At 42.9% G+C, this 25,963-nt stretch overlaps 1 protein-coding gene across 8 annotated transcripts in view; it reads right to left on the bottom strand.

Annotated features, from left to right (window-relative positions):
* The window catches only part of IKZF1 (IKAROS family zinc finger 1), an 89,386-nt gene that overhangs the window by 39,477 nt on the left and 23,946 nt on the right, over window positions 1–25,963 (bottom strand). For all 8 annotated transcript variants that reach the window (XR_010794514.1, XM_066627722.1, XM_066627723.1 and 5 more), the window contains exon 3: window positions 16,255–16,374. Coding sequence is in view for 7 of the 8 variants with exons in the window: in XM_066627722.1 (XP_066483819.1) it covers window positions 16,255–16,374 (120 nt within the window). In the remaining variant the exon portion in view is untranslated. The remainder of the gene's footprint in view (window positions 1–16,254; window positions 16,375–25,963) is intronic.

Here is a 25,963-nt window from a genome sequence, read left to right as displayed (position 1 = left end):
CCTTACCTTGAGGAGGCTTCCATGACTGCCCCCCAACTGCAGGATGCAGCACATGCCCCACTGGCACAGCTATGCCAGTGCTGGAAAGTGGGTTAGGATTGCACCCTTAATTGTAAGTTAGTGGAATGTTCCTTAGAAAATTATCCAGTTGGTTGAGAGCCATATTAGAGTTTTTAATGGGAAGTGTTATATCAAATGCTAGTGATATACCATTCATTATGGGGCTGTGTTTGTTGCATATTGCAGGGACCCCGGCAGTAATATATAGCTGCTCTATAGATTCCTGTTCCAGGGCCTTCCCTTCGCATTCTTATTCCCTGTTTCTTTAACCCTACATGTTTATTCACAGGCAGCTTTACTCCTACAGCATTATGTGTCCCATGGCACAATCCTAACCAATGTTCCAGCAGCAAGGTAAGAGCAATGCAGCTCTGAGGTAAGGGAACAAGCATTACCGTACCTTGAGGAGGCTTCCATGACTGCCACCCAACTGTAGGATGCAGCACATCCCCCAATGGCACAGCTGTGACAGTGCTGGAAAGTTGGCTAGGATTTGGGCCCCAATCTCTCTTCTCTAACGCATGATAATAAACAAAACATTCCAAATTCTGTGAAAAAGTCCTACCAGAACAAATTGTGCAAATTAATGGGAGTTTATACAATATTTACAGACTTTGCATAATTTAGGGCGCAATCCTTTCCAGCACTGGCATAGCTATGCCCCTTTGTTTGTTCCCTTACCTAGGAGCTGAATTGCCCTTTTGTCGATGCTGGAGAGTTGGGTTAGGATTTCAGCCTTACTCTAATTACATAATTTGGGGGACTTTTTAACATGCAAAATTCCATACGCATCTGCTGTCAGGACTGCCTGAACATGCTTAGGACAGACATCTACCAATAACTAAAGGCAAATTCCACTGGAAGATCTCTACCACAAGACTCACTGAAATAAATGGGACCTACATAAGACCACAGTAATACAGTAATGAAATACAACAGTGCTGTTGCTTAATAGCAATTCCCTTCAACAGGGCTGGTGTAGTAAATATCTTACTGGTTCAATTCAATCTGGAAAATTCAACATTTAAAAATAAGTTTATATCAACACATTTAGGGCACAATACAGTTCCTACTCTATCTGAGGCTTTGTATACACAAGCGGGGGCTGGAGCAGTAGCATAGCTACAGGGGGGCATAGCATTATGTTTTGCAGGGCTTCTCCAATGTGCTATGCAAGCTACCCCTCCCCCATGCCATCAGAGCAATTCTTGGTGGCGAGAGCCAAATGGAGGTGTCTCCTTCGCTTTGCTCTTGCTGCCAGGAATGCCTCCAACGGCAAGAAGGTGGGGTAGCTTACATGACGTGTTGAGGTGCCCTGCAAAACTTAGTCCTGAGGAGCCCCCCCCAGCTATGTTACTGGGCTGGAGAGTGAGTGGGGCACAGCTTTGTGAATATGAAGGGATGAATTCAAAGAGGAAACGGATTCTCCCATTAGCATACAAGGCACTGTACTGAAAAACAGAGAATAGCTGTTTGGCAAGAAAAGACTATAGTTTCAATGAGTGCAACACAAATTTATCAATAAACATAATAGGATCTGAAGGGAGACAAAATAGCCACCTGCTCTGGGTAATGTTTTAATAGAAAAACATCCTATGTTATAAAATAAATAAAAGGCCTTTGCCCTCAAGGTAAAAATTGGGGATCATATGAACAACTCTTATAGTAGTTGCTGTGGTGAACAACAGAAATACAATACTCTTGGGTTTCATTAAAGAACCAACAATGTGACACTCCTTTCCCCCCTCAAATAATTTTGTCTCAATCCATCTTGTCTCAATCTAAAGCCCAAGACAGAATACCAATTTCACTAGGATCTACCACCAACACAGAAGGAAAATTAAGAAAACGTGTTGCAGGCTCAGATAATACCTTATTATCTTTGTTATTCCATTCTTTCTGTGTTTGATGGCCTCCCAAAGCCAACCAAATCTTCTCATGAATTAACATGTCTTAATTTTATTTCTAGGCTGTTGTGTGGGCCAAAAGACAGCAACACTCTCCATGTTCCTTTTTTCCAAAAACTTTACTCACAGCAATTTGTAAAATGCAGTACATCTGCATCATAAAAATATCATAACGAATATATACAGTATTTAAATGTCATCGTTCCAACCCCTCCACCCCATGTCTAAGAATAAAGAGACCTTACTGTAGCAACAGTAGTGTATCCATGATATGCATCTCAACTTTTGTGCAGATGCTCAAACTGAGTAGGAATATGTGTACTGGGGGGAGGGGACCCAGGAACGCACCTGCTGGCCCTGCTCTCCATACACTGATTGTAACAACTGCACAGTGGCCTATGTGACCTATCCCAACCTGCAGTGGCGAGGAACAGGTGATAATAACATGTATCCACGGATGGTATAGAAAATGCATTGAGAACCTATGCCTAAAGTATGGTCAATTTTGGCATCCTTCAGTCTCAGAAGACTATGGTGTCACGCTCTGAATGGTGGTTCTGGAACAGAGTGTCCTCTCCAGTGCGCGAAGCCTGGGTAAAGTAGGTATGGAGGATAGGCTGTTACCCATGCAGCAAATCCCCCCTCTCCACGTCGCTGAAATGGTCCAATGGAAAGGCAGAGGCCAATACGGTTGGTTCCAGCGGCATCGCAGGAGTTGCCAGAATGTGACTGTGTTCAGCCATGAACTGCCTCAGGGACTCCGGCTCCAGATTTGCCTCGAGGTTGAATCCTGAAGCCTTTTCCATAACTGGATGTAGCCACAAGGCAGTGGAGGTTTGAGATCAGAGTTTTCCTTCTCTCAGATGAGCTGCCTTCCCAGGCTGACGAGTCCCATCTACCCAGTGGTCAATACATGGATGACAATGCCAGTCAAAGGCACAAGCTCAACTCTTCCCCTCCCTCCCCACACACAAATTGCCAGTTTGACTTTCTGCAGAAAGCTCCTGATAACTGAGATGTGCAGTGGTTCTGAATCTCCTGTTTATATTATTCCTAAACTACCGTATTTTTCGCTCCATAAGACACACTTTTTCCGCCCCAAAAAGTGGGGGGGGGGAAGTGTGTGCGTCTTATGGAGCGAATACTGCCAAAACAAAAAAAAAAACAAAACAAAACCTCCGCCCTGGCCCCGCCCCCTGCCCTCTCGCTCTGCTCTGCTCGGCTTCCCTGGGCAGTCAGAGGCTGAGCTGGCTGGGGGGCTCCTGCCTTCCCTCAGTGCCCGCGTGGACTGTGGCAGCGCTGGAGGGAACCCAAGCCGGTGTGTCTACTCAGAAGTAAGTCTCAGAGTCACTGGGGCTCACCCCCAGGAAAGCGTGGGTGGGGTGGCAGTCTCGCTGCCCAATCCTGTGCATGCCTACTCTGAAGTAAGTCCCATTAGAGTCAGGGGGGCTTACTCCCAGGAAAGCCTCTCTCTCGCCCCCCCCCAAGCCTGGAGCATCACAGCCTCTCTTTCCCCCCACCCCAAGCCTGGAGCATCACATCCTTTCTCCCCCCAAACCTGGAGCATCACAGCTTCTCTCTTCCCCCCCCAAGCCTGGAGCATCACAGACTCTTGCTCCCCCCCCAAGCCTAGAGCATCACAGACTCTTCCCCCCCCCAAGCCTGGAGCATCACAGCTTCTCTCTTCCCCCCCCAAGCCTGGAGCATCACAGACTCTTGCTTCCCCCCCCCAAGCCTAGAGCATCACAGACTCTTCCCCCCCCAAGCCTGGAGCATCACAGCCTCTCTTTCCCCCCACCCCAAGCCTGGAGCATCACAACTTCTCTGCAACACAAACACTTCCCCCCCTCTCTCTCACACACAGGCTGCCCCCTTCTCTTACACACACAGATGCTCTGCCGCCCCCCACACACTCACACAGCAGGGGAGGGGCGCTTTCACTCACCTCATCCAGCATCTGAATGTAAGCCCCCCCCCCCCCATCACAAAGAAAAAACTGTCTCCTTGGTCAGAATGCCAGTGTTTGCTTATTGCACAAGCCCCAGGTAAATCACCATAAATCCAGAGGTTTGTTGTGTCTTGAGAATTCAAGTTATGGTTGGACTTTCCACTTGTTAATTTGTATTGGAATCACGGAAGAACTGGCGAGGAGGTAGATGTGGTGTCAGCAGTGGCCCCTTTAAAGGTAAGGCCTGGGCATCCAGCAGAGTGTGCTGCACAGCTGCAGCCACTGCAAGGCAATAGGGCCCTCAGGGATATAAGGAGTACCTGAGGCAGAAAGGGTTGGTGGGTTTTGAAGGAGTGCAGGTTGGAGAGGAGACTGACTGGGTTTATTGAATTTGGAATCTGACTGTGGATTGTGACTGGACTTGGATACCCTGAAGGATTTGACTAACCTACCTGGAATCTGACCTTGGACTGTAATTTGGCTTACTGGCTCTGATTTGGCAACTCTGATTGATGGGACTGATTTACTTGGCATCTGTGGACTGGAACTGGACTCACTTTTGCTTGCTGCACTGGTGAGTTGCACAAGGGGGACTGATCAGCCTTAAGCGGGCACGAGGCCCAGTGGATTGGAATTTGGCAGAACATCATTGTAGCAGAAAGATAATCTGATCCCCTATTTGTGTGCACCTGCTTTTGTGAGCTTCATAAATTCTGACTCTAGCGATGATGAGTTCTTGGGGTTTCCAGAAAACTAGAGTACTCAAACCTTTAAGTCTCTCCATTTGTTAATGACAGTGATAATTGTTCTTAATGCCACTGTTGACTGCTGTTCACTTTACATGGTTCAAATGTTATTCTGTTATAGTTTATTAAATATTTTATTACACTATTTGGTTCAGAATATTTTTTTTCCTGTTTTCCTCCTCTAAAAACTAGGTGCGTCTTATGGTCAAGTGCGTCTTATGGAGTGAAAAATACGGTACCTTTCAACAGAAAATTAAGTATGCTTGAAGTAAATGGCTAATACAATCACGTCCCTGTAGTAGTCCTGTGGTGTTTAACAAGTCAGTTTGGGCACCTACAATAGTATAGCATAGTGCGGGAAGTAAAACATAAGGCCCATGGGGTGGATGCAGCTCACAGAAGCTCTTTATCTGGTCCACATTATAACTAAACTCTTCCAGTATCACCATCAGCTGCTCTCAGCTGCTGAGCTGTGCTGAGTTTTCACTGCTAAAAGTGCACTCTGTGTGATAATTGCACTCTCTCATATCTTGAAAATACGATTAAGATTTGCATATTTTCTCTTTTGTTGTTTGCAGCTAATGAGTTCCTAAATGAGAAAAATTATTTATTTATGGTCATCATCTGCTTAATGATGTCACTTCCTGCTTAGTGACATCACTTCTGGCCCTCAGCAGGCACCATGAATACTATTTGGCCCACTTTATGAAACAACATGTATGACACCCCTGGCATAGTGGATGACTGTGAACCAGAAAGTCCCTAGTTCAAACCTCACCTCAGTGATAAAATTACTAACAGCACAATCCTATGCGTGTCTATGGGGTTTACTCCCAGTGAAAGTACATATGGGACTGCAGCCTAAGATGTCCCTGGCAAATTCTTCTTATTGGCCTCCTCCTGTGCCTTTATTAGCAGCCTGACCTGAAGTAATTAAGCTGGTGACTTTTCTCCTGACATGAGACAAGTGACAATCTTTACGTGCAACATTTTGGCATGTCAGGGATGCAGGATACAGGAGGAGGACCAGTTAAATAGTTGGCAACCCTAAGGCATTAAGGGAATAATAATAAAAATGTTGTACAGATGTTCACCTCATCCTTACCACACTATAATGACCAACAGACTTAGGGAGCAATCCTATCTTGCACTGGAACAGGCAAGCCAGCACAGGATAGTGGCCATAAGCAGTTCAGCCAGAAGTAAGGGGAAACATTTCCCCTTACTTCCGGTAAGGGCTGCTGGCCCCTAAGGGAATCCTCAGACAAGTCCAAGGAGAGAGGAACGGCTTGAAGTCGCTCCGTTCTCTCTGGGAACAGGATTTGGGATCCAAGCTAATTGCTGGATCCCAGCCCTGCCTCCTGCTCCCAGTCTGCCTGCCCCCGAGGCTGCCCACCACCAGCCCTCCCCCCACCCAGGAACACCTCCCTCCCGCCTCCTCCCTGCCTACATTTTCTGCTTGCGTCAGCCCAGCCAGGCCAGCGCAAGCATCTGAGAGGAAACTGGCACGGTGGCTTATCTCAGAGCACCGGCCCAGCTTCCCCTTGAGGAGGCGCAAACATGCCTTATGGCACATTTGCAACCCTCCTGGGCTGGCGCAAGGAACTTGTGCCACCCAATCCCGGGTCAGGATTGCACCCTTAGTCTTAGTAAGTCTTAGTAAGTCTTTTTATTCTTCTTCTCTTTCTGACCACCGTATATATGAAGTTGTGTTGTACAATACAAACATGCTCTATCTAACGCTCTCAAGATCTATCAGCAAAATTGTTTCAGATCTCTTGAGTCCTTTGAGAGAAACAGCCAAACCTTCAATACAAAGCAAGCAAAACCTGTCTTCTCATTGCTTCAGTTGCTTTCTGCCAACAAAACCTGAAGCAGAAAGGGTCAGTTCGACACTGGCAAACTTTGGGGTGGCTGCCAGCCTAAGCATTTTATTACTATGAATAAAAGGGAGATGGCAATTCTGAATGGTGGAAAGGCCATTTCATCTTTTTTCTGTCCTGAAACTTCACACTGCATCCTGGCTTGCCCAAACTCTAGTCAGTTAGAAAGCCAAAGTTCCCTGTGGAAGTGTAGTTGATATAAAGTGAAAGCAAAAGCTTTCATGCTTCTCCTCTCTTGCATGTGAGATGTGGGAGAGAAGAAAGTACACAACTGAAGAAACTCTCAACCCAGACAGAACCATTGATTACTGAAATGGGAAAATAACCCATGAGCAAGATCTGCACAGACAAAAAGTGATCAAAGAAGCTTACCAAATGCAGACTGGAGTTGCTCTTCACTGACCCCCACCTTCCTTCCTAGCTTAACATCTGTATACTGTACTTGAAAGAAGCAAGAGCCTCAACCATCTCTAATCAGGCCAGCAGCTTTTCCCCAGTGTGTGCCTGAACAGACTTTCTGAGGCAAAGAGGTGGAGCAGAAATTTGCTGAGGTGGGTTGAAAAGAGAGGTCATTTTGTATATACTCTCTGCTGTAGCAGTGGAAGGAGATGACAGTGGAGAGTCACGGACCTGTATCCTGTGCCTTGGCATTCCAAGTTCCCCTTATGGGTCAGGTGTTGTGATGTTCTGGAGTTCTTTTGCAGCCAGTAATATAGTGGAACTTTTTGAAGTGCAGAAGCTTGTCACAACACTACCCACAACCACGTTCAACAATGATGAATCTACTTTAAATGTCTTCGCTCAAGTGTTTTCTTCTACTGCCACTGATTTGTACTTTGACATTTACTATACAGTATTTAAGAATGGAAAAGCAAGGACATAAGCTTAAATACCGAATGCAGATTAGTCCGAACTATTGCGTTCACCATCGTCACCCATGGCTGTGAAAGTTGGACAACGAAAAAAGCAAATAGAAGGAAAATTGACTCAATTAAGCTATGATGTTGGAGAAGAATCTTGCATATTCCATGGACAGCGAAAGTCACCAACAAGTGACCTAGAGCAAGTTAAACTGGACATGTTCTTGGAAGGAAGACTCACCAAACAACAGCTTGCCTATTTTGACCATGTCATGCAAACAAATTCAATGGATAAAGCAATTACGCTTGGAATGGTTGGTGGAAAAAGAAAGCCAGGTCGTCAAAGAACAAGAAGGCTGGACACCATCAAGGCTGACATTAATCAGAACATAGAGCAAGTGAAAGAAATGGTCCAAGACCAAAAACCTTGGCACCACTTAGTCCATAGGATCGCTGAAAGTCGGACCCAACCGAATACGACTTGAAGAAGAAGAATTTAAAAAAGTAGCTCATTTCATTTCAAACTCTTAGAAAGGATTGCAACAGTTTAAAACAAATATATAAAAACTGAAAAACTGGACACAAAAACATCTCACATAAATGTAAGAGTTGTATTATAGCATTAGGCATGTTTTTTCAGAAGTAACTCCCACTGAGTTCAAAAGAAGTTACTCCCAGGTAAAATTTGCATGTGATTGTAGACTTAACATAACATGCAATACATACTGTATCTCAGGTATCCCGTGAGAATGACAATGGCCTAGCCCTAGACAGTATCAAAAGCCCCGAGATCAGTGTTTCTCAAACTGTGGGTTGGGACCCACTAGGTGGGTCACGAGCCAATTCCAGGTGGGTCCCCATTCATTTCAATATTTTATTTTTAATATAGTAGACTTGATGCTATCTTGGTATGTGACTGTATTGGGGGAAATATTACAGACCTGTACTTTTAACAAGCTACTATGCATACTCTTTTAATATAATGATAGTCAATGGGACTTACTCCTGGGTAAGTGTGGGTAAGATTGCAGCTGAGGATTGTTAAAAATTCTCCTGCTTGATGATGTCACTTCTGGTCGTGACATCACTTCCAGTGGGTCCTGACAGATTCTCATTCTAAAAAGTGGGTCCCAGTGCTAAATGTGTGAGAACCACTGCCCTAGGCAATATCTCAGTCTGCTTCCTGCTGAGCCTGATGCTTCTTCTCTGATAAGGTCTTTGGGAAAAAAATGTGATACCTAAGCACTCATGTGGATGTCACCACTTCTGCAACTGGAGAAGTCCTAGTGCACGGTTCTCCCCAGCCCTTCCTCAATTTCAGCTCTGAGGAAAAACCTTTTGGGTGGCAACAATCTACTGATGTGATGCCACTGTGCCATGAAACCTAGAAGAAAACAGAGGCATGGTTTCTTCTACGTATTAATGCAAAAGCAGGGGTGAGAGTGAGGATTTCAATCAGGAAAATGGCACAGGGGGAAAAGTTAAAACCTGTTGCTTCAACACCATAGTCCACTGCTTTTAAATTAAAAAAAACAACAATCTGTTTTTTCATAGTTTCTCTCAAGATGGGAAAACATGAAAATACATTGTATCATACAGGTTTTCTCTTTCGGGGTAGTGTTAAGCAATTTTGTGCTCTTTCAAAATGGTCTTGCATCTTCATGAAAAGTTTCTACATCGAAGAATTTCCTGTCCCAGTTCTTGGGAATTTATTTATTTCGCTCAAGATTCACTGCCATGCAATCCTGGCCCTCTTTCAAACTGAAAATACAAGCAGAGCTCTTATCCTTACAAAATGGAGATGTTGCGTATACAGAATCCTGTTAAATAATGAAGTGGGATAAAATGGATAGCTCCCTTTAAAGCCATTGCAACACAGGTGGAACACTTCTTCAAATACAGTATATTCAAAGCGCATCTTTTCAGTTCATCATCAACATCATCAACTGTGTTATCTCACAGGACCAAAAATGAACTAGCAAACTAGTAGACTGAAGGACACTTTGAATGGTAAGTGTGGGGATGGATAGGTTCTCAAGTTGTTGATACTGTAAGGCAGTGGTTCCCCAACTTCTGAACTGGTGGCTTCCTTGATTTATTGGGCCATTGGCTGCAGCTGCCCATTAGTGCTACAGTCTTATGCATTTTAAAGGGTGGTGGGTTTTTCATGAGGATTCCGCAGCTCCCCTGGCTGATTTCCACAGGGACTCCTGGCTCCCAGTTTGGGAACCACTGCTTTAAGGCAAGAGACCCTATCCTAAAAGGGGAGAAATGGGGTATGTTCGCACCAATTTTCTCATAATTCAACTTTTCTTTTCAACTCATTTCATTTTCTTTGTCTCACATTGTCCTGAGACAATTTGTCACATTGTCTCCTTATATTGCTTGGGGACATGCTTGGGGACATTTTTAGAATAATAATAATAATAATAATACAGAATTTCTGCAGCTGCTTTTGTTCACCTAAGTAGAATGGTTTGAGGAAAGCACAGCAGGAAAATGATGTTGCACTTTAAACAATTTATTTTCCCTTATCAAACTCAAGAAGTGGAACACTAGCTGGTGATCTGAAACATGAATAATGTTGCCAGTTTCTCCTGGGAAACATCATGGGAAAATAGTGGTGCTAAATCTCTCCCATGTTAAAGAGAGCTAAGGCTTGGAGTTGGATTCATCCAGCTTTCCTACACAGATGCTGTTTCACTCACCAAGCCCTCCCTGAAGAACCAGTAAGGTGCTGTCTTTAGTAAAAAACCCTCCCAGGCAAAAATCACTCTCCTCATTGTAACAGCTCTGCATACCTGAGACTTGCTGCTGCTAAGCCAGAGATCCCGCTAGATAATTTTAACTCCCCAGCTAAAGAGGGACTTATCTGAACGGGAGAGATGTGCCTCTCAGATAAAGATGACTTCCTCCCACTGCAGATAAGATCAGCAGGCTTACTATCCGAACTGAAAAGCCACACAGCTAAGCACACGCTCTCATGTCTCCAGTTTAGCCAAAGCCCTTCCTTTTTCCTCCCCAACTGAGCACATAAGGCTCAAAAATGTTTGTTTGTTCCCTTGAGATTAACGACATTCATCACTGGACCTTTCCATTGCCCTTGGTATGATTCTGGCACCCAGGATAGCAGAGTTCCACATGCTTAACAGTTATGCAGAGGAAAATGTATGTGTGCATGTGTACTTTTTTAAGTGTCACCATATTTTGCAGCTGAACCAATTGACTAAAGAGGTGGCAAGCATCAAGAAGCTACTTGTATTTTCTTGCTTGCTGGGAAGGATTTCAGAACCCCCCTCCCATAAACCTTACTTCCATGTGCTTAATTCCACAACTGCCTTCTCCAGATGCAAAAAGGCCTTTCTTAGATGTTACATCTACATATTAATGTGCCCATGAACTGTATTTACACACATTCTCTCTTTCCCTCCCCTTTGGTTTCTTCCCTTCCCTTCTTCTTCTCTGAGGCAGGGATCTTCATCTCATATGCTGTAATGGGCCACATGCATTGATGGTGCTGTATGAGTATTAACATCACCATAGGATGAATTCTGCTCTTGGGCTCTTCAGTCATAACCTCACCTCTTGAAAGAAATATAGCATCCCAAACCACATTTTAGTTCTCAGGTTTGGCTCCCCATCTCCATATATAACACAGGAGCAGCTAGAGAAGAAACTGTTGAGAAATTTAGGGCAGCTGTGATAATCACACACACAGAGGAAGCCCTTGATGCACCCCTCCTAGGGCAGTTCCATTTCTGAATGAAGGTGAAGGATCACAGGACTGAATGCTTACTCCATGCTTTCAAAAAGCAGGTTCCCACATGCACACACTCACGCACAGAGAGAGAGATGCATATATCTTTTCTGCACTTTGAAAATTAGCACATCAGAGAGAAAACTAGGCTGAAATCCCTCTCCTTGGTATGTAATTCTTTCATTAGCTTTTAAACATCCATCCTCACCTGCATTCTAAATCAGGATAGTCTTAGGAAGGTTGACACACATGTTTGTTTGTTGGAAGCTGTAACTCACTGGTAGATAATTCTGAATATTCATTGCTGTGATCAAGAGAGCAGCTAGAGCAATAGCCTCTTGTCTCAAACAAGAGGATTATGTTTTGCAATCTGGGGTGGAGCACTTCCTCTTTCTTCTCCCTTAGCAGCTCTGCCTTTCTGCTCCCTTTCTTTCCAGGTCACCTTCCTTTATTTTGCCTTCATTTGTTAGATCAGGCCATTCTAGTACAGCATCTGTTGCCTGCAGCAGCCAACCAGATGCCCCCAAAGAGTTCAGAAAGCAGGACATGAAGTCTGTCCCCTGTTGCTTGTCCTTTGCACTACATATCTGTTGCACTGCCTCTGTACATGGAAACTGCATTTAACTATCATGGCAATCTTATGGTGCATCCACATAGTAGACTCCCACATTCTAAGCTTGGTATTATACTCACACACGGAAGCACAGGCACTGTTTCTCGAAAAAAAAAAATAGCAAGCAATGTTTCCGCCCATCACACACCCTTATGCTCAGAACTGTCTCCAGAAGGAGAAGAGTTGGGGAAGACTTCTCTTAATCTCCTTTAAGTGACATGGGGACCCTCATATCCAACTTTCAAGCACAGGTGCAGCTGCAATACAGCCCCAAGGTAAGAGAACAAATGTTCCCATACCTTGAGGAGGCCTCTGTGACTACCTTCCCACTGCAGGATGAAGTGCATGCCCCATTGGCACAGCTGCACCAGCACTGGAAATTTGGATAGGATTGGGCAACCTTCCAGCACTGATGCAGCCATGCCAACGGGGCATGTCCTGCATCCTACTGTGGAGGGACAGTCACAGAGGAGGCTACCTCTACGTAAGGAAATATTTGTTCCCTCACCTCACGGTTGCTCTGGTAAGTTAGATAGGATTGGGCCTTCATTTGTGCTCCTTATTCTCAGTTCTGGTTCAACATTTCCGAGTACCTAAGGGAGCATGCCAAATGCTACCCCCTTCTTATCCTGAGATGCAACAGCTTCTGCTCCTCCTATTTCTTGGATTAATAGAGGGGGATAGATTGGAAAAGGAAATGTGGAGGGGAAAAGAATGGTAGGTCAGAGCAGGGGTGTCCAAACATTTTGGCAGGAGGGCCACATCATCTCTCTGACACTGTGGGGGGGGGGAGCTGAGAAAAAGAATGAATTTACATTTACAATTTGAATAAATTTACATAAATGAATATATTAGAGATGGAACTTATATGAATGAATGAAGGTCTTGCAGTAGCTTAAGGACTATAAAAGGCCTTGCACAAAGCAAAGCCAGCCTCTCCTTCGCTGCCACTGCTGCATCACAGACATGAAACAGCAAGTAGTGGAGGGAGCCCTCGTTCCACACCTCAGGTGAGAGGTCGAACAGTCGTCCTCACACTGACAGCAATTACGTCAGGCCAGCACGTGCTCCAGCAAGCCTTCAGAAGGCCAGAGGTTCACTGGAGACTGGGTGCTCCCCATGGGCCAGACTGCGAGCCCACGAGGGCTGCAAGTGGCCCCCAGGCCAAGGTTTCGGCACCCCTGGGCTAGAGCATTCTCCTCTCTCCATGCATTGTCTTCTACTCTATCCCTCTCTCCCTTTCTAATCCAGGATGGGGGGGGCAGAAAGGGGAAGAGTAGTGAAGACAAGTAGATGGATGGAGGTGGATCTCCTCTGACTGAGGCAACTGCCTCAAATGACTTCATTGATGAATTGGTCCTACTTATTCAGAAATTACTCAGAGACAATCCAGCTGAAGTCCAGCTTCTTTTAAGCCTGGTTGAGTTCACTGGGAGAACAAGAAAGTATTCAGTTTTCCCCTGCTGAAAATGAGTTGGACATGGAAATGCAAACTTTGGGCCAGAATACTCCCACAATGTTGTTTTAAGTAGCCACTGTAAACCAAATCTCTACTGAAGCAATCCCAGTGAAATTAATAAGATCATCCCAGAAGAAGGGATTTTAGGATTTCAGTACAGTTCTGGTTCTGGCAGAAAGGAGGATTCTTCACATGGCAAAGTTGCAAATATACATTTCTCAGGGGAAGCAAGCCTGTTCTGAGGCAGCAACAGAAAGCAGAAGTAATGCACTATATTTCTCACAAAGCCTACAACCCCCATAAGTTTATGGGGATGGTAGGTTTTGTGAGAAATATAGTACATTACTTCCAAAGTGGCAGAACTCAGACTACAATTCCCTTAAGTGCCTTCTCTTCCTATTTGAAGAAGCTAAACTGGATATCTTTTTTTGTTTGCTTTCTGTTACGGCCTCAATTTTACCCCCAACTTATCTGAGGGTCATAGAAAATTCCATGATTTTTGGCTCAAAACCTGCCTTCAGCATCTGTGAAATCGACTTATACTTGAGTATCTACAGTGCTTGCACTTTCTCCTGTGGATATTTATGGCCAATTACCATGAATCACATTCCCCTTTCTCACCACCCCATTTATTTATTTATTTAAATAATTTATATCCCACTTTTCCCACACCAAACTAAATGCCTCAGGTGGCTAAATAAAAATTTAAGTCTTAGTAGACTACTGCAACAATGTGTTGCACCAGAGTTGGCCAGCTGGCAGTCTGTGGGCCACAGCTGACCCCTGCAGCAATTTTATCTGGTAGTTCCTAGTGGTACTTCCAAATTTTAATCAAGGTAAAAAAAAAAAAAGGCTCTTACTTCAATTTTTGTCAGAAACACATGAGATTGCATGTATACTCCAGACACTTGTTATTGCGTTGTTATTTCATGTACATTTTAGAAAGGAAGTATTCTGAGCAATGCCCACTGAGTTAATGACAAGACTTGTGTGTGGCTGTTTTGGATCTAACGCAATCCATAGTGCACCCTTCATGATGGTAAAAACATTAAACAGAAACGGAACAATCAGTACTTTGCTGTCCTTTAGCAATGCCCTCAAATCTGCTGCCTGAGGTGGATAGTCTCACCTGCCAATGGTAGGGCCAGACTAGTCAGAGACCTCACCTTGTAGCAGCTGAGTGTAAATCCTGACTATTGGTGATGACAACTTTATTCACAGAATGTGAACATCTGTAAGGGTCCAGATTGTTCCAGCCCTGAGACTGGTGCTCAGGAGAACACAATGCCCCACAGAATAAAGAAGTCTGCCAACCATGCATTATGCAAATCTCCCTTTGCCTGCAAACTATTCTTAAGCAGATAACTTGCTCTGATGATGCCTGTGGTAAGTCAAGAAAGAGAAGGGAAGAAACTAGGGCACTGTTGATTAAAAAAATGTATCTAGTGACGGCTCCATCCATCTGCTTTGCAAGAGTTTCCTCATGGCTGTGCTGCAGCTGCCAAGATAAGAAGGCCTTGTCTTGTTTGCACTGCTACTTATCTTAGAATCAATAGAAACACAGAGTGGAAAGGAACTATGGCAGCCAATTAGTCCATACACTCACACACACCCAGGCAGCAGTCAGTAAGCAGGAAATGGTCATCCAATATGGCTCTCATGATTTGGTAATGCAGTATTTGTGTGACTGCATTTTAAAGCCTTTGTTGACTTATTTGTTGAATAGATTTTTGTGCCGCATTTTACAAACGTTTTCAAAGTGGTGAATGGCATTTGACAGGACACTTCTGGATTTCTTGAAGCCAGATTTCATTACTGTACTGGGCTGGTCCAAAAATTCTTGTTCATCACTTGATAACAAGTTGTAACTTGAATTTGTTAGTGAGCTATGATAGATCAAATGCCCCAAGGCAGAGCTTTTGTGATGCTCTGGCACAGGCAAAGTTACTGGTACAACTTATGTGAATGTCATAGATGTTGCAGGCACATAAGATGTTTATGTGCTGAAATAATTATTCAGAATAACAATGAGCAATGATATTATTTATAAATTAGTAATTTCTATTCTACATTAATTATTATTAGCGGCTCTTCTGACAGCCCACTTCTAACTAGGATTGGGTTGGTGTTTCATAACAGCCGAAGACTGAACAGTGGAACACAGTTCCACTGTCATAAAATGGTCTCTGGCAATGGCCATTTTAGGTGCACTGCTGCACTGGGTGGCAGTGCTGGGGGCCTGCTACTGGACCTATAAAAGTAAGTGCAACAGTGATGAAAGTGGAATGAAGTGGGGAGAGGGTGGAATGGGGCCCAGGAGGGAGGTGGATCAGGGAGGTATCAGTGGCACTCGCATGTGCTAATATCCTAACTCCAACTGTCTCCCTTACCACCGCCATTACATGCCTCAGACTTATGCCTACTAAACAGCAGGCATAGATCCAAGGAATTCCATGGTGGCAGTAGAGGCTTTACCCAGAGTAAGTGAGCAAACATTCACTTCTTTCTAGGAGACCTTTCCAATTGCTCCCCCTTCCCGTGGATATAGCATGTGCTTCATGGTGCAGTAGAGATTTCAATGGGTGGTCTTCAGCCTACTCAGGGTCCCAACTTCTGACACTGGCCCCACTTTAATTTGCTTAGGTTACAATGCTTAGAGATACCAGAATTGTATTTTCAAAAAACTATCCAATTTAGCTCTGGGAAAGAATGTCACATACGTACTGTACTGTATCCCCCACTCCTTTCCTCAAAACCACATGTTGCATGCATTCACATCTCCATCTTGCAAACGTTTGAGTACAGAACTAAAAGGGGACAGTCTTCAAAGTAGATTTCATACACGAAAACTAGATAATTGGCTGGATCTTTCTTTAAAAGCTGAAAAGGTTTGTTGTAATTAAGACAAAAGAGCAACAAAACAACCCAAAAAGCCTGTGTCAGAAGTGAGGGCAGATCTCAGACTTTCAAGTGCATCAGGTCTATTGGCAGTAGCAGATACATCCATATCAGTGTTCTTACCCAAAGCTCTCTCGTTCCTAGAATTCTGCTGTCCTCCTGTGCTAGTTGAAAGATCTTCTGGTACTGGCATGGGTTCATCAGCATCATCTGGAACGTCACTTACAGGAGGACTGTCTTTTCCTGTTAACAAAAAGAGTAGTCCCAATGAGTTAAGAAGGACATCTGTTGGTGCCCCTTTCCAGGCAACATGTGGGTAATCTCACAGTTCTCAAATAATCAATGCATAATGAATTATCATGTTGGACTCCAAGTCCCTTTAAAGTTGACATGCTTTTGCCGTAGTGATATTGATGTCCTTGTCCAAGATAACCATGGTCTTCTTGGCAACCTGATCATCAATGCCCCATTTGTGATACAGCAGCGGGGAAAATGCCATTAGTAGGATGACTGAAAGTGCCAGCTGCTGCAGGAGATCCCACATACCATGACATCTTCCACAAGAGCACTAGGATGTCAGGGATGCCTGACCCAGGTCTTTCACTGGGGTGGGGGGAATGGCAGGGCACATGCAGCAGGTTCCATTGAGTGTAAAGGCCTAGAGTATTGTTGATGATGAAAGGTAGCTGACAGGAAAACAGAGGGCTCAAGGAACAGAGCCATGAGCTCTGAGAGGGCTGGCCATACTGTAAAGCAGTGTTATTCAAACTGTGAGGCGCGGCTCTTTAGGGCGGTGCCAGGAACTCAAAGGGGAGGCGCGGGATGTCCTCTCACAGTGATACAGTCACACCCCTGGGCAGAATATGAGCCTGTCTTCTGCCCGTCGTCTGCGTTTTTTTTAAAGCAGAAGAAACGGGAGTTGTTCAGCTGCGAGACTGGCTGCTGCCGCCCCACCCTCTTCCGAGCATGCTCGGCTTGCAGTCCTTAACCCTGGCTGATCCTTGTCTGGTTGGTTCCTAGTTCCCAGCCTGGGATTGCTTCTCATCAAAGTGAAATCTCTCTTTTCAATCCACTCCCCCCTTTCGATCTCCAAACCTTCCCGCTTTCCTCCCCCTCCCCAAATAAAATGCTTCCTATTTTATCAGTCACCAGGGGTCTTAAAGTTGTTTCCATGCAGTTGGTGGGGGGGGGAGGGGAGAGACAAGCCCACACTTTACTTGGCCAGGAGCAGAAAAAGGGTACTGTTTTTAAAGCGATTTATTAATCTTGTTGTTTGACTGAAGAGGAAAGGCTGTATTTTTAAAGTGATGAATCTTGCTATTTGAAGGGAATACTTATCAGCCATTGATGAAGTGATTGCCAGCCCAATCCTAGCCACACTTTCCTGGGAGTAAGCCCCATTGACTCTAATGGGACTTACTTCTGAGCAGACATGCATAGGCTTGAGCTGTGCATCTCCTAGTATAGGAGACAAATCAACTTCCTAACCAAACTCTTATCAGCTCTGATATATTTTCATGCTCTATTTTTGTTTTCCCCACCAGCTGCTGGAAAAATTTAATTTCATTAAATTAATAAAGGGTTCAATCCTATCCAAGGAGAATGGGAGAAATGACTAGTTGGATGGGGTCCACAGGGGTGTGTGTGTGTGTGTAATGTTGGTCAGACTGGTTGTTCACAAAGTTAATTTGATAAAACAATTCTATTGGTATGCTTACAAAGTTTAAAAAAATGAGTCCTCCTGGACCAGACAAAATCTACCTACTCCAGCATCCTGTCTCCAACAGTGATCAGCAGCTGATCATTTATAAAGCATGTATATTGCTGCGGATTAATAATATATTTTTAAGATCTGCATTTAATTAATGATATGATTAATATAATTAATACTAATATAGTTAATATATATTTAATATATATAATATTATAATATAATATTTAATATATTTAATATAGTTAATATTTCTGGCCACCCTGTTTAATGATGTCACTTCCAGCCCTCAGGAACACGTTGGGGAGTCATGGCCAACAGCCACGGGGTTTAAGGGAGCCACTGGCCAGAAAATTTTGAGTACCACTGCTGTAAAGAGATAACAGTTATTAAAAAGGCCTCTAACCACATACTCCAGACAATAACACAGAAATTGCAGGACACTGTGCAATTCATCTCTACAAGAGAGCTCTAACTGAAAACAGCAAACATCTGGATATCCTGTAGTCACTTTACTGATGTCCTCTTTAACACCTCTCACTAAAAAAGGGGTTTGTTTCTTCAGCCTGTCTATTTCTCGGTACAACCTGCCTTTTGAGAAAATAAGGATTATTCAAAGTGGTACATGTTAGCTCCTCTTCTCTTAGATGCCAGAGCATGATATTTCTTATTTCATGCCTTAACTGCATCTACGTTGTTATACCCTGATAAGTTCACTACTGCGTTGCAATTTTGTAGATATGTAATCACACTAACATTTTCTAGCAGATGACTTTCAAAGTGGAAAGATGGGGAAAAATAGCCATTCTCCATTTAATTTCTAAGATGCATGTCCAGAATATTAACTGTGGCTAAGTATGCAGTTGCAAACCAAGAAGCAAATACTGGGTCAAAATATTAAAATGTCATCAAAGTTTCAATCCCAAACTCATCCTTTGACTGCCTGATAAGACTAACACCAAACAGGCACATTAATTATCCTCTCTGTGTTAATTTTTTGATGTTAAACACCTCTTTACATAACAATAAATATTTGGGGGAAACTTGGATCCCATATCTGCCATTGCCACAAACTCTTAGCCTGGAATATCTTATCTTATTCTAATATTTGAAATCATTTTAATCATTGGAAACTTTTCTTAATAGTAGGGCTATTCATTTTGTAATAAATGAAAAAATGAACTGAATACAGCTCATTCATTTCACTTGTTACAAATTACAATACAAATGCCAATGCTCCTGAATAACGCCAAATAAGGCAAATATCATTTGTTTCATTCGGAACTATTTCAACATCTCAGGAGGAGGGACTTACTTGTTACTAGGGAGAGCAAAACTCATTTTGATGGCTGCCATTTTTTCTCAATGCCCCAGAAGATGGCAACATCTGGGATATTTTTTTTTGGGGGGGGGGGGGGGGTTGAAATAGTGGCCACCAGGGAGAAACAAAAATGAAAATATTGAAGAAAATCAAAATAATAACCGAAATGAATGAGAGCTCAACAAATCCACAACTAAACAAATGACAGCACAATCCTATCCTGTGGTGGAATAGGCAGGTTGGCTGGCCTGCAATATATCCAGTGCAGGGTTGGGGCTGGCTGTGGCACATCCAGGGGCAAGCAGAATCAATTACCTTTCCTCTGGATAATGTGGCAGTGGCCCAAATAGGGGGCCCTAAAGAGGTGGCACAGATCTCAGCAGCCTGGCACCAGGGGTTAGGATCTGGCCTAAGTTCTGGCTCCACCCCCCGGGCCCTGGCTGCCCATGGGCCAGCCCGTCACCCACTTTCTCCCAAAACCTGGAACTCCCCTCTCCTCCTTTCCCCAGCCTTGCTCAGACCCCCCACGCTGGCCGAGGCAGACCAGTGCATATTTACCTGTCCAATGATGCAACAGGGCTGGCCTACCTCTTCACATGGTGAAACTATGGATTGCTATAATGGTGCTCTATGGGGCTCCAAAAAACATGGTGAAGTATAGAAAATAAATAGGCCCTAATCAAAATGAATGCTAATCATTGTTCCATTGGCAAAAGAACTTTGTTACAACTCACAATTGTTGAAGCAGGGCTACAAGGGACTCAAAGAAGAAGAGTGCTCCAAAGATTGAAAATATGTATGTAGGGTTAGGTCAATCTTATTATCCCCATATTGCAGATTGTAGGAGCTGTGGTGAAAGTGGCTTGACTAAGGTCATCAAGTGAGTTCAATATAGAAGTGGGGTTTGAGTGAGGGACTTTCTGGTTCATAGCTTATTTGTTCAATAGAAAGTACTGTGCAACATAATGGTTCCCTGATGATGATTTCTCAAGCCAGACAATCTAGATCAGGATCATTAATTCAATCATTTTACAACCCACTTTTCCATTATAGTGTACAAAGTGGTGAACACTATAATAAAAATACAAATAAAAATAAAATGATAATAAAAGCAATGGGCATGAACAATTCAGTCAAAGTTAATTACTGTCAAGACTCATTAATTTCAATGGGAAAGGAACTGAGGGCCCAATTCTATCCAATTTTCCAATGCCACTGCAACTGTGCCCATGGGGCATGCGCTGCATCCTGTGGGGGTAAGGCAGTCAAAGAGGCCAACTCAAGGTATGGGAACATTTGTCCCCTTACCTTGGGGCTGTATTGCAGCTGCATTGGTGCTGGAAAGTTGGATAGGATTGGGCCCTCATACACTTAAATCGCTTCTCCTAAAATCAATGAAACTTAAAGGTGCTTAGCTATGGCTGCCTCATGCCCAATGACAACAGCATAAAAATAGTAAGAGATAAACCCTTGACACTCAGCTACCTAGGAACCAAAGCATCAGACAAAGGTTAACAGCTAGCATACCAAGGAGAACAATAAAAAGTTATAGGAACTTGGAGGAGGAGGAGCCAACAGTGGATGAACAGATATGTCTCCAGGGGCTCCTGAGAGACAGTCTGTTTTCTCCCCAAAAACTGCAGGTCTGAAGAGCATCTGAAGATCTTTATAGGAGAGATAAGATCTTTCCACTGTGCAGGGACAGTATTGGGGGAGGTGCAGTGTCTGCAATCAAGCTGCTGGCTCCGTACTAAGATACCATATGGAAGAAAAAGCATGAAGCGTAAAGTTTAAGTTGGAAATTTAAGATAAGTATGTGTTAATATTGTCCCCGGCTTTGATTGACTGATTTAGCTAAAAGCCCTGGATACACCGAAGGCATTAATGAGAAACTTTTTAAGGATGTTGAAAGTGTTCTTTATCTTTGTAGTGGAATAAATCAGTCGTGGATTATAATTATAAATATATTTTGGTGTGTGGACTAAAATCCAGAATTACTTGTGGACATAATTTTTATTAGACTTGAAAGAGTTTTGTCTCCTTGAGGCTGTTTCTTTCATTTTGTTCTTCTCCATTAATCACACTGTTATCTGTAAGAAAAATTTGAAAAATGCCTGACTGAAAAAACATGTGGTGGAAGTAAGGAGAATAATAGGCTGTGGACATCTTGTGGATCAGAGAGAAATTGCAAGATGGAGCCTGTTCCAGATATTTGGACTCAAATGATCCTCAAAAATTTGGAAAAATTGCTCACAATGAGAAGATAGCAGTTGAGTTGGTCCTTGCAGATTCAAACTTCTTTAAAGACTCTCTCTCAACAGATAGATGTGTGCAAGGAGCAACTGGAAGATGTGAAGAAAACAGAAGATAAACAGAAGGAGAAAGCAGAAAAGATGATGGTGAGGGATGAAATCATCATCAGAAGAGTGGATTCAGAAATTAGAAGAGTGGAAAAACAACAGGATGTAGAGGGGACGCTGATGGAGATTGAAATAGAGAAGATGGACAGAGTAACATGGGTGCACAAAATACAAAGTTTATTGGAACAAGAAGAAGAAATATCCCAGTTAATTGGAAAATACCTTATACAAGAAAGTGTGGGCTTATTGGATTCTGTTATGGAGATAAATTATTAAAGCTATTACAGGAGAAAAAATGGAAAGAAAGAAAGAAAAAGAAACCTCAGGGTTAACCTGAGGGTTAAAGAAAATTGGAGGATTTTATTTAGTTAACAACTGGTTTAAATTTACTTAAAAAATAAATATATACGAAATTGATATATATGAATTAGAATAAATTAGAAAAAATAGCTGGAAACGTTAGCGTGTGGATGAATTGTTTTTAGGTGGTTATGTTAAAGAAAAAAATGTAATCAGATTGGAGAATTAGATTGGAGAATGGTAAAGAACATATAAGAGATTGTTGGTTTTATTATAATTTGGAAATTAGATTATTATTATTTGATATTAATGAGTAATTGAACTAGTTGAGATGATATATGTTTGATAGAAAGTGAAAATTTAGAAAATATAGTACAGGGCATTAGGGAAAATTTAGTATATATTAAATAAATAAATGGATTAATAAGAGGCAGAAGTAGATGAGTAGTAGATTAGGAGATATAATATGATTAATGAGTAATGGTATATGGTATTTAGCACTCCTAAATGTATGTTATGTTTGTATGTCTGTGTGTGTTCATTATAAATAAATAAATAAATAAATAAATAAATAAATAAATAAATAAATAAAGTTATAGGAACCTGTGGCTCATAAGAAGTTGTGGCAGAAGACCATTCAAGATAGAGACTTCTGCCCTTTTTTCTCTGACACACATTAGAAGCAGCAAAGACTAGCACTACAATCCTAAGCAATAGGAAGCAACCTCTATCAAACTTAGTAGGTCTCACTTCCAAACAGAGATACATTTCAGATCAAACTTTAAGAAGAAAGTGACTGGGGGCAGCTGCAGTGGCAACCAGTACCACAGATGGACTGCACATATGGACTAGGACTCAAAGGAAAGAGCTGCTCACTCTGTGTGTGTGTGTGTGTGTGTGTGTGTGTGTGTGTGTGTGTGAGAGAGAGAGAGAGAGAGAGAGAGAGAGAGAGAGAGAAGCATCAGAAATTAGGGCCTAGGATGGCAATGTAGTGGTGGAAGCTGATGGGGTAGGAGTAGTAGAAATATGAGGATAATAAAATGATAGCTCCTATTCTAATCGAGACTATCCCGAAAGGGACGAAATGAGAAATACGTGGTTGGATTTCTTTTTTGTAATGTGACATAGGTAAGCATTCATACTTTTTTCTCTATTTGTATACTAGTTAGAATCTAAAAATTTAAAGAAAAAATAGCAGAGAAAATATCAGAGACATGATCCATACAAGTCAGATCATATCATCTCTGCTCCTTCTTTGTGGGTGCCATATATTGCTCCACTAAATGTACATTAGTGCTGCATCTCCTGTTTCGTTTGGCTTGTAATGCCTTGTCTCATAAAATATTGCTTTCAGGAGCGGGATGCAAGTGTGAACACTAAGGTTAGCAAGCAGCCTAGAGGTTCCTTTAGGAGCTAGCAATGGCTATATTCCAAGAAGTGGGAACAGATGTATTATAAATGCCATTCTGGTCTCATTTATGTTTGGCAGCTTGTTTCACTGTAGCTTCAAGCAATCCTGAATCAAGATCTACCTTAAGTCACAGATCAATTCAGATATCATAAATACTGATTTGATGTTGCTGGCTTGTTTTATACATTATCTACAAGCCTTGCCAGGAGTATAGCACATGGAAGTGTGAGTGAGGGAGAGAACTTTATGGAAGGAAGCAGCTGTGTGGGGGTCTTTTTCACCCAAGCAGTACTCTAATAGCCACTGTGGTTAAGCATGCGCGGTCAGGCTCCAGCCACCTACCTTCCCCCATGCATTTGCCTTTAGACTGGTTCCCTTCAATGCCCACCATTTATTTAGATCTAAATAAACCTAAGAGATAAACCCTTAAATTTAAATATATCTGCAGAGTATGCTCCATTTCTATATGCACAGGATCCGGGTTTAAGTTATGGTATATTACTGGAATAGATAAAATTTATCTTTTGTCATATGATTCTATCATTAGCTTTAGCTTTCAATCAATCAGTGTGATACATAGTTAACAAAATCAATAGGAATATCGATGTGTCAATCACCTCCATTTTTAAAAATCAGGATAAATTCCTTAATTAATTTCCCATTTGTGTGTCAAAAAGATCCCTTTTAAACAAAAATTAGAATCATACTGAATCTTTCAGATAATCTTTCTAAACAGCAAGTAACACTGCCCCAAACGCTTTGCAGTGCATGCTCTACCAGCACAGCCAGGGGGTGGGGACAGACTGGACAATGGGCCACTGCAGTTAACATAAGCATACCACCAGAAACAATACTGCCATATGAGGAAGGAGCGAGAGATTCCTTTTAACCTGAAGCTGCAAGGACAGAGAAACTGTAGCCATGGGATGAGGAACTACAAGTTGGGAACTACAGTCGGAGCAGTGAAATTCAACCCGCCCTATCCTCAAATTAAGGAAGGGACATTTCCCTCACCCTGATGTGTTTCCCTTTGTGACTACATCCAGCTGAAAGGGGTAATGTTTCCTTTGGGCTGGGTGGTCACAGAATTTTTAAAATGTAGGTGCCAGTCATAACAATGGTCATAACAATACCACGGTGCTATTTTTCTGCAAACTCTGAGGATGAAAAATAGATTTATTTTGGCAAAGATGTATATCCCCATACCGCATGTTTGCAGGGGTAACAGGAATGCAGAAGTGGAGGGACATTTACAGGACAGGCCAGCAGGAGGGAGAGGACCCAGACTGTCCCCTGCAAATGCCAACACCTCACCGTCCCTGAGGCTTTCATTTAGCTGGGCTCATTTTGTTGCAGAGCCCACCTGTTGAAAAAAGGATTAAAAAACAGCCTGGGGTGCATTTGCAGGGAGAACTGCAGGGGCAAAAGCTCACGCAACACCATCCTGTCTGAACAGTCATTCCTGCACGTGCCCATGCAGTCACTAGAGACATATGGGACTCTCAGCCCTGTTCCCCTTATAGCATCCATTTGTGCCCAAGCACAACATAGGAATGAAATGTTTTGGGTCTTGTAAAGTACATTAAAGTGGTATCTGCACACCAGGGTTAAGTTGAAAATAGGACATGGATAGCGTCACCTCAGCAGAAAGGTTAGCAAATCTCCCACCCCCAACACCAACTACCCTTCAGTTTGGTGGCCTGCTGATGTTCTTCACAAACCCTCTTGAGGGATTTGGTCTCTGCCAACCTGAGCTGTTTGTTTTACCTCTAGTTTCATAAGACTCTCTAGTCTAGGGCCAGCAAATGATATTCATCTAGCCCTCATTACAAGTGTTAAAATTCACCTGAGTTTGTGTGAAGCAGCATAACATAATTTACATACACGAAATACATACCTTCTTCCACCTCTACTTTGGTGGAACCAGAACCAGGTTGTGATTAATCCTATGGGTAGAGGTGTTTGAAAATGTGTTATTTATTTTATTCGGAAGTAATCCCACTGTGGCTGCAATCCTAACCACACTTTCCTGAGAGTAAGCCCCACTGAACAAAATAGGACTTACTTCTGAGTAGACCTGGTTAGGATTGTGACCTATGTTCCATAAGACTTAGGTTGTAATCCTACCATACTCACCGGAAACAAACACCTCTACCTATGAATAATGCCGCACAGAATGTGAAAGGTGAGATCTTCAGAAGACCTATATTTATCCTCTGACTTGCAAGAAGGCAAAAAGTCCAGCCCCTTCCAACACACGAGTCAAGGTACCCACCAGACATGGAGAAAAAAGGGGATCAATACCAGCTGCACTCCTATACTCACCAGGCACTCTGGGAATTTAGGTTGTCATGTATATGGCAGTGAAACCATAAGAGCAGCCCGAATGAATCTGGTCAAAGGTCCACCTACTCCTATATTGTGTATGCACAAGAGTAGCCAGTCAGTTGTCCCTAGGAAGTTCACAAGCGGGTCATTAAATGATGGCTGTTCCTGTTATCATTTTCCAGCACCTGCTTTTCAGAGGTACTTATACTGCCTTGTACACAGAGGTTGCATTTAACTAGAATTGCCTAGAGTTGTTGATAAGATGCATCTTCTGTGAAAATGTCTAATCTGAAGTGATCAACTTCTGTAAGTGGCTTGCCTTCAGCAAAGTGTGGAAATAGGGAAATAGGTGTTCACTGGGAATTAAGACACTTTCAGATGGATAACTACCCATTTCTCAA

This window comes from Tiliqua scincoides, chromosome 5 (genome assembly GCF_035046505.1).
Source record: "Tiliqua scincoides isolate rTilSci1 chromosome 5, rTilSci1.hap2, whole genome shotgun sequence".
Taxonomy (NCBI): Eukaryota; Metazoa; Chordata; class Lepidosauria; order Squamata; family Scincidae; genus Tiliqua; species Tiliqua scincoides.
Note: the sequence above shows the minus strand (reverse complement) of the source record. Positions and strands in the feature narration are given on the sequence as shown.